Source organism: Venturia canescens, chromosome 8 (assembly GCF_019457755.1).
Source record: "Venturia canescens isolate UGA chromosome 8, ASM1945775v1, whole genome shotgun sequence".
Taxonomy (NCBI): Eukaryota; Metazoa; Arthropoda; class Insecta; order Hymenoptera; family Ichneumonidae; genus Venturia; species Venturia canescens.
In genome coordinates this window covers 13,489,507-13,499,257 of record NC_057428.1, presented here as the reverse complement: position 1 = coordinate 13,499,257, position 9,751 = coordinate 13,489,507, and the positions used below count along the sequence as shown (strand labels likewise).

The following is a 9,751-nucleotide window of genomic DNA, read 5'->3' as shown; positions in this document are numbered from 1 at the left end:
CCAGATCACAACCAAGAGTTGAGGTTTGAAGCGACTTGTTAACGAAAAAGAAAAAAATACATCAGAACCACTCAACGTGATATCAGGATTTGAGAAAGTTATCAATGAATGTCAATATGCCCAGCTTTATTACCATTAAAAATTCATCACTATTCTTACAAAAATTGAAATTCAATCGAATCCTCAAATTTTCATGAAGGTCTTTCTCAGTTTCTGTAATTTTTGTGATAATTTTTAACATGTGCAAATAAAATATGAATGAGTTGGAACAGCACGTTACTTTTTAAAAGCGCATTTTTATTTACGTCCCTTTCGTGATAATCGGTCGATTGCTCTGTATTTTTTTAACTGGTCTAACGAAGTGTTTTCAAACGTAGATAATCCATGCGGAAACAGTTTTTGATATATATTTTCATATGGGTGTAAATGTGCTACGTCATGTACAACTCCCACTCGTTTTAGGGATAGCGAGGAGCGCGGCTTTTCGGCGTCGCGACGCCGGCATTTCTCGAGCGTAGCGCATGCTGAAAAGCTCGTCCCTATTGATCGTCGCGACGATCGGCCGCCTCCTTTCTCTCTCCCTCTCTTCTGATCACTCTTTTCGTCCCTTTCGATCTCTTTCTTTCCTCCCTATGTTCTCACCCTTCATAATCAGCCCGAGACTCGAGAGGCAACAGTCACGAGCAAAACTTACAACCGGTGTAGAAAAATTATAATCGCATCAGTTTCAAGTACGTCGGGAATCAACAGCCGAGTTAACATTCTCGCAACGCAATCAGGACGAAACGGAAATCAGGGAATCATCCCCGTCCCAACCCCGCGCGAGTGCCTCGTTCTCTTATCCCCAGAGATCTAAGAGGAGTCACACGACACCATGGCAATCTTTTCCACGTCCAGGGAATTCTTCGTTTTGTGTAAGCTTTAATTTATCGTATAAATATTGTTTTTTTTTTAGAATTAATACTCGTTTCTCGTTGCTCTACGTTCTATGATTTTGAGACTTTTCTTCTAGACCGTGAACTATCATTGGCAGCGATCTTTTCATTGTGGTGAAACCTGGTGCATGTGTGAATTCAGTTTTTTCTTCTCACTCAATACGCCGAGTTTCGTTTATCTTTCAAAAGTCCAAGTCGAAAAATACCTACGATTCGCTCATATTTTTCATGAGGAATTTCAATGGATGGTGATTTCAGAATGCAACATTCTTCTCAACGGTCACTGCACATTATTTTAGCTCCAAAATTTTCCTATCAATCGAGTTTCGTTATTTCATTTTTCTTTATAAAATTCAATGTTCATTTGAACTTAGGTGACTGGATTAAATGTCAGAAAAACGATCGACCTGAGTGTAGTTGATTATTTTTCCTCGTTGTTAAAAACCATTTTTCTCATTACAGTAACAAATTTCGTACCGATTTGATTCACTTGTTTTCGATTTATTTATTAGAGATGTTATATTTTATGGAAATTCTCGTCCGTTCATTTCCTTGCTCACTGTTGTTTCAAATTGTTCAAACAACTCTCGCATGTATTCGATACATTTTTTTCTCAGTTGATTGAAGATATTATGTCGATGAATATACAGAAGTGAATCATTAGGGGAGTAAGTGCTCAAGTTATCTGTAATCAAAAGTAATCGAGGAAATATCCTTGGCCCATTGAAATCGACGTAAAGGTTGCATAGTGAGCACGGCCTTGAGTATACCTGCATCCGTACCCACACCGACTCCCTGGAAGCTCGATGAGCAGCCACGTTTCAGCACCAGTCCGTCTAAGAGATCAATCGTCCAAATGGTATCCACTTCGACGACGAAATTGCCAGTGGTGAGTTTATTTAACTGCAAACCCATCGACATAGCTGGGGAAATTTCTCCGCATAAATGTTCGTGTGACCCAGAATTTTTCAAATGCCTCTGAATTTCGTCAATAAAAATGCCATGGGTATTAAAACGTACGAAGCTTACTAATGAAAAATACTTTTATCAACAATTTAAATGTAACATAAATTCGTTTTTCCACTCGAGAATAAATAGATCAAATAATTTGATGGAACCAAATCGCATATAGATTCGAAACGATCGCGTAGTTTATAATTATTCTCAGGTTTCTGAATTTTCGAAACGCTGCGCAAGATTTCATTCAAAATTTTGGGAAAATGGAGCGAGTTTTGTGACGCTTCGACAACACTCACATAAAAGCTCAGGGTTTACTACGTTTTTACAAAATAAACAAACGCTTCTCCTTTCATGACATTTCCTCGAATTCGTAATGGTATTTTTTTGTTCAGTAAGTTGCATCATTGTGTCTCATCGTCATAAATATTCGAACAGATATATGCACATGTACAATCATTTGAATGGATTCCGGTTACGCGACCGACATTTCCACGGATTCTATGGCAGGGGAGTGTGTGTACACATTATATAGCGTCTGGTGCAATTTTTCCCTTTTTTTACTCATCGTAAAGGAGTACTCGAAAGACACTTTACGTGAGGCAGATATTTATATGGATCCCCGTGGGTGGCCACACCTACGCAAAGCACGGTTGGTTTCTCTGCTTACAATCCCTCCGTCTCATATTTAACGTGCTCTACAATGTAAAACATGTATAGTGGAGGTTAATCCTAGCGGGGACACGAGAAGCTTTGACATTTCAAACCGAATTTCGTGATTCTAGAATGGCGATGATTTCGTCGTATTTGTGACTCCAACTGCAGTTCAATTTCCGCACTGATCGCTTCACAAATTCATCTCTTTTTAGTTCGAATCTTTATGAAATTTTGTAAGTTAACAGAATTATTAAAAATGGAATCTTTCTTTGTTTGCTTTCGTACTCGAATGTCACGATTTATGCGAATGTAACGCCATCAAAGTGAACAAACGTTTTATCTTTTTCATTTTAATTCGTACACAAGTCTTCGCAGTGTTGGTTCAAAGGACACTTGTTGGAAAAAAGTCTTTCGGAAGTTTAGTTTATTTTCGTTTGAGCTTTCAATCTTGACATGAATTTGATCAACAAACAAAATGACATCATCAATTCAAATGTAAATTATCCTAATTTCCAGTGACCATGATTTAAAACTGTGAGCAGGCATCACATAAACCGATACGTGAAACGGTTATTCATTTTCATTCCCTCAACTTTCCTACCGTTCACGTGAATCGTCTTAATGAGCTCATCAATTGTGGAAATCTATATCGTATAAGGATTATACTCGACGTCACGATAGTCAGAGCTTCGATATCGTTGTTATTACCGTTATTAATAATGTCGAATTTTTTTCCCTAAAAAAATGACATTTCACTACACATTTCTCTAATAAGAAGCAACGATAAATTGATATCCGACTTCTCATGCTTGACGCTCATCATTACAACCTTCGAATGAATGAAAAAACTTTGCAGTATTTCTATTCATTGCTTTTTCATAATATTTTGAATACTCGTCGAATCGAATCGAAACATAAGAATCTTTTTTTTTGAGGGTGTACAATATTTTGATGACTGAAATTTTGATGATTGATACGAAAGCATAAAAGGACGAAATGTTATTAAGGGTATTATATTATGACGATCAATATCCAATGAGGTTTCGATCGACTTGTTGGATTGTGAAGTTCGAATGACCATTTGATAGGGACCTTGAGATAGAAGGATTCGAAAAGGATCTTCCAATTTCTTATGAACCATTATATACCATTGAAACTACTGAAATTCGAATGTTCATTTAATCCTCGTACTCGTACGTTTTATTTTTTGAAATAAAAAACCAGGCGATGAATTCTAAAGTGCGACAAATTACAACGACCGAAGGGGCGACAACTTTGCTGGTAACAACAACGACTCAGCGAACTATTTCGTCGACTGATCCACTCTATCGTCTCGACGGTATGAATGGACAAGCTTGCATTCTGCTCCAGGTGGACGCGCTCATCACTGTCAAATACAGAACGAAACTCGGTGCCGAAGACGTAAGTTTATTGATTGTTAAAGAAAGTACATCTCGTAGAAAAAGCTTCTTCATCGATTTATATGAAATATTGATAACCGAACTGATTCTAATAATAGAAAAATTATTCCAATACAAGAATAGCGAAGTTGTCATGCACTTTTTGCTGTAAGATTTTCCTCAATTCCTGAAACACAATACATTAGATCGAAATCTTCGTAATTTGCCGAGTGCTACTTAAAGCTGCGATTACGAGAGTCGATTCTTCTCATATCGTTCCTTGACCTTCTTCTAATTTTAGACGGCCAACATTTACGTACCAACTACGGCCACTGTCACGGGTAATTGCGATAGTGATGCAAATGCAGCAACGATGTCCTTGAAATGGAACGCTTTCCACCTTTCATGGAGCTTTGCCAAGGTAAGAATTATCACGTCTAAGAATTATCAACGTAGGTCGAAAAAAAGTATGGGAAGGTGTTCGTTGATATCGAAACTAAGTAAAATCACTTTAATGAATTATAATTAATATTAAAACAAAATTGCTATTCCGTAGACACTTGGAGGAGAGAGATGGTACGTTGATAAAATTGAGTTGACTTATAACTCAAGTGATCGACACTTCGAACACATTGATCAGCCCAGTGAGTTTTTTTTTAATTCTCCTTTTGGAGTTTTTCTCCCTCCTTTTGTTTACAAGTATATTTCAAATTTTATCTCCGGATTGATAACTTTTCAGATAAAACTGTAAGACTGAGTACAGGGCAGAAGAACACTGCAATGATATTCCCAACGCCCGTTGGAAAATCTTACGCGTGTGACGAAGAGGTCAACATCACTTTGACAGATGGAAAAAATTCGGCTACGCTGCTGTTGAGGTGAGTGATGTTCAAAACTCTTTTGCTTCATGTTTCATTCGACTGATGATGCAAAGTACAAACTAAAAATCGTTTCATTCTCCAGGGACATGAAGCTTCAACCTTTCAAGTTCAAGAGCAATGACTTCGCTGCAGAATTTTCTTGCAAATTACTCAACGCACAAGCGGGAAGAGACGAGACTGCTCCGGTTGCGGTTGGGTCGACACTCGCTGCTGCTGTCCTCCTCACAATCACCGGTTACGCCGGTTATCGTTATTTCAAAGTAAAGAAGGTGAAATATGACACAATGGAGTAAAATTTATGACTAACACGTTGAACTAATGAGGCGCAGAACTCGATGAAATAATAATTAAATTGAAAAAAGGTAAATTTTCAAAAATACTTTTGTTGAGTTGAAGTTCTCCAAAAGGATGTAACGATTATTGTCATTTGGTTGACAATACTTTTCGAAGCCTCGACGAGTGCAAAGAATTACTTCTGAAATTCTGGCTCCGGTTGTACTTTCACTAAAAAACTTTGATTTATACGTTGAAACAGTTCATTAAGTATCAGTAAGTCGTCGATGATGATTTCTCGAATGGAATAACTCATCAGAATCGCAAACTCTTATGGTTGTATCGATAGGTTTTATGCCATGTGTAAATCTGACGTGAAACACGCGATCGTTCTAGCCTCCGACTTTTCCTTTGTGCAAAATTTGTCTAGTTTTTGATTCCAATATCGTACGAAATGGGAAAACGCCAATTATTTTTATAGAACACCAGATTTTCGTTTAAAAAGTAACGAAAGTCGTACACTTTTGAACCATCGCGGTCAAAACGTGTTTCTTTATTATTTCAATACTTCCAACGTCTGTGGTTACATTTCAGATGCTTCCACATTAAAGAAATATGAAACTATGTTCGGTGCACAATAAAATTATCAAAACTTAGCTAATTTCTAATTTTCACTATTCTTCGGTTACTAAATTAGCACGAAAATATTTTCAATGGAACGAAATGAGGCCCTATTAGGCAGCTAGATGCCAGTCGTTACTGGAAACAGAGAAAATTCGTTGAGCGTAGTTAGATTTTAGATCATGTGGAAGAGAAAAAAAAGAAAAAAAACGAACGACGAAGAATCCTACCGGTTGAAAAACACACGAGATGTGTCTTGAGCGTGATATTGAAATCCGCGACCACGTTTCAATGTAAATATATAAAAATGACAAAAATTTCACTTTCATAATTATAATCATGTAAAGTGTCGCTTGGTGTTTATCCATCTCTTGAATAATTGACGATAGAAATTTAATTAATGTTATCAAACGAATTGGCAGCTGTATTGAAAAATTCGTTATTCATGCAATCGATTGGACGACTCGTTGCTCAAAAATAATGCATTCATCGAAAGCCAATTATTCAACTCGTTTCTCATTGATATTCTTCATTCTTTCCATCATCAATCATGCTTGCTTAATATTCATGCTACGAAACTATTATTTTTTCAGTCTCAGACAGGTGTACATACGCGAAATTGAGTTTAAGATTTCATTGTTCAATGGCTTACGATCATTGCTGCTGTCCGTTATAATTTTATTCGCCTACATTATATTTTCCGACGATTTTCGCTGAAGTTTTCGATTGGAGGGCAAAATGCGTTTTTTTTTATAAAACGAGAAAAATCTAGCATTTACCACTCGCTTAGAAAAAATTCGGCTTTAACTTACATTCGGAATGGTAGTAATTTTAATTTCTCTATATGTATTCGACGAAAAACGTGAAACCCAGATTTTCATCGAACTCTATCGATAATACTTTAGTCACTAACGAAATAACATATCGAAGAATCAAATGAATTTAGAAGATAAATTATAGGCCATCTTTTCCTATCATAGGCCGAATATTTCACTATCAAATTTATGAAAATATATATTGTATCATATCATAAAGCCTGTGAGTCGTTGAAGGAAAAAAGTGTCATTCGTGTGTGGTCGAGATTATTTCAATTCGTTACTGGTAAACTTATTTATTGATTTTTCACATTGAATATACTCGAGAGTTTGTTTGACAAAGCGAAAGAAAATGTATCTAGTCATTTGTGAGGATTATGAGAAAGGAGATTAAAAAAAATATAATCAACGTTTTTCGACGATATGAAATAAGATTAAAGTTAAAATATCGTCGTTGGTATGGGAGGTGCGTGTTTGATGTGTGGCTGCATATGTCGCGTATCGCACGTGTACATGTATATAAACGCATTATTATGACTATTCTGATATTATCGTTATAAATATCATTAACAATATTATGACGAAGAGAAAACGTTAAGAAAAATCATCAATATACGCATGTATGCATTAAATTATAAATATTATATGATATAAACCTCTGTCTTCCAAGTGCATATTGTAATATTATAAGCAAGAAATTTAAAACGAAAAATGAAGAAAAACTTAAACACACCAACGTAGTTACGAAAGAGACAAGCAGAAAAACATAGACGAGTGTATCGTGTTGTAAATATCGACGTCATATTCGAAATGCAAATTATTAACGTTTCCAGAGCAAAAGAAAACGTTAGAAAACTAAAGTGAACTAAGATCCATCAGTCTCCAAAAAAGAAAAAACTAAAAAAAAATATTTCGTCGAACTATTTACGTAATCATAGATCGCTAAGTGTTTCTTGTCGTTTACCTGCTGAATATTTATTTTGCAATCCAATATAAATGGAGCATACATTAAAGGATACAAAATTTGACGAGAATCATAAAAACAAAAAACAAACAGTTATTCTCAACTCATATGGATGACACGATGTTTCTGCATTTTCCAAATAACAACGTGTAACGAAAAACGGTTCATGATGAAGAAATTATGAGAAAATTTCACGCTGGTCGTACTATACTGGACTTGGACTCTTCTTCACAGATAATGTTGTCAAACGAATGATAAAATATCGAAATTGCCGCTGAATACTCATGAGATCATTGTTGTACGATATAAACAAATAACTGACAACAATTGACCGACTTAATAAAAAAAGAAATCAAAATAGAACATAGATGGACGGTAATAGTCATACAAAAATCAGGTCGCGCTGCTGCAAATATATAAACAAACAGATATCACATATGTCGATAATAAATAAATTAATATGGACAAAAAATATATGTGTATACATCGTAATCGTATACCGTTCAGATACACTAAAAGAAATCAGTTATACGAGAGTTATATGGGGTGAAACGTTTCGAAATAAAATTATTACTATCGTGGCAAATTGAATCTTTTTTTATCGAGTCATGTTGCATGCTCGTTTATTCCAAGTCCCTGGATATCAGTTGTACTTCCATTTCACATTAGATTTATTCATTTTCTCTCCGACAGGACTCTCCGGTGCAGGCAGGTCGCACCAGCGTTATTTTTTAATCGCTACCTCCCCGCAGATTCCTTAGAAAAACATTTTCTTTTATTTTTCATTACAACTTCAGTAAATAATTTGAATTATACTTTGCTCGTTAATTATACTGCGTCATCGTCTTTGAACTTGATACTTCTCTGTGACTCCTTCCTCGATTAGTACCGGCGTTTTTTCCTTCTTCGTTTGTCACAGCGAATTGATAGAAGATTTTTTTATGTCCTAATAGAAAAGTAAGAGTACAATACCAAGAGTTGTAAAATGGGAGAAAAAGGGCAACAAATTTGAATAGTTAAATGACCATTTTATATTCTCATTGCAAAACCGAAATCGGGAAATTAATCATGGAATACCGCTGCGAAGTGGGGCATTCTTTGGACAGTGACGACTGAAGGAAACTTAGAAAACCTCGAATTGTAGAAATTATTACGATGTTGTGCTTACTGAGAAAGATAAACGTTCAACTTGAACGCGATGAACGTTCTTGTTTTTTCACAATTTTTACTGTTTTTTTGTAAACGTTTCTTTGAAAACCATTATCGCGTTGATTCCAAGTTTCGATAGATGGAGATATCACTTTTAAGAAAGAATGAACATGTGGATAGAATTCTGCTGTACCTTCCGAACGTCAAGTAGGAAATTATGATTTGACGTATCAGTTTTTGCGACAATAATACCGATTATGATACATTTTTTGAATGAATTAGTGAGTTATGAAAATAATTAATGTACCGTGGATTTCTTTTGTTTGATTACCTTGCTCGAGCTGTTTTGGGTCGGTACGTTACCGTTTCATGTCGACTGAAACGCACACTTACCAACAGCTGCGATTACCAAGCTTCACAAATGTGTGGAAACCGAAAAAAATGTCCTTCGGCAACTGAATATTTGCAATTCAACAGTAAACTCGAAATTTTAAATTCCCAGTGAATATAAAAATTGAATCTAACTAAACAGAAAAGTAAAATTCATTTCAAGAACGGACCCACGTAAAAGAGACACTTCTCAAGGATGGTAAAATAAAACTACGAACTTCCACACATGGGAGGCAGAGGTTTTGAACGGTTTTGTGAACACACCCCCGACTGTGATCCTCCAAGGGCGTGAAAAGAACAGTCAAGCAGGCTTATGTACAATGATGAGGGAATACGAAAAAAATAGGGACTGTGTCAGGATGTGCCAAAAATCCTGGAGAAGTGGGGATCGTCAGGGGGGAAGTGTGAACAGCCCTTTGCGCAACGCGCGTGGAGCCTTTCACATTGTTCAATGGCTTATTGTCGTAATGCCCATTGAATTCACAACTACAATGGTTTACACACCGCCAACAAATCGCATTGTCAAACTCTCTCGTGTTCTCCAGTACATTATGCACCGTATATCTGTATTCGTACTTTCATATATAAATACAGTACATGGTAAAGCAAAGTATTTGAAACGAGACGAAGACATTTTACCGAATTTTTCATTATATTCATTCTTATGGATTCCACAATTTTCAGTCTCCGGCTGTATGGAAGATCGAGC

At 36.0% G+C, this 9,751-nt stretch overlaps 1 protein-coding gene across 1 annotated transcript; it reads left to right on the top strand.

The window, feature by feature from the left end:
* Positions 1-526: 526 nt before the first annotated feature.
* On the top strand, positions 527-8,089 carry LOC122414754 (uncharacterized). The gene is made up of 7 exons (XM_043426321.1): positions 527-914; positions 1,676-1,824; positions 3,774-3,971; positions 4,251-4,370; positions 4,506-4,593; positions 4,689-4,827; positions 4,913-8,089. Exons 1-7 carry the CDS (start codon positions 875-877, stop codon positions 5,121-5,123), a joined length of 945 nt encoding a protein of 314 aa, XP_043282256.1. The 5' UTR covers positions 527-874; the 3' UTR covers positions 5,124-8,089.
* The last annotated feature ends 1,662 nt before the right edge of the window (positions 8,090-9,751 follow it).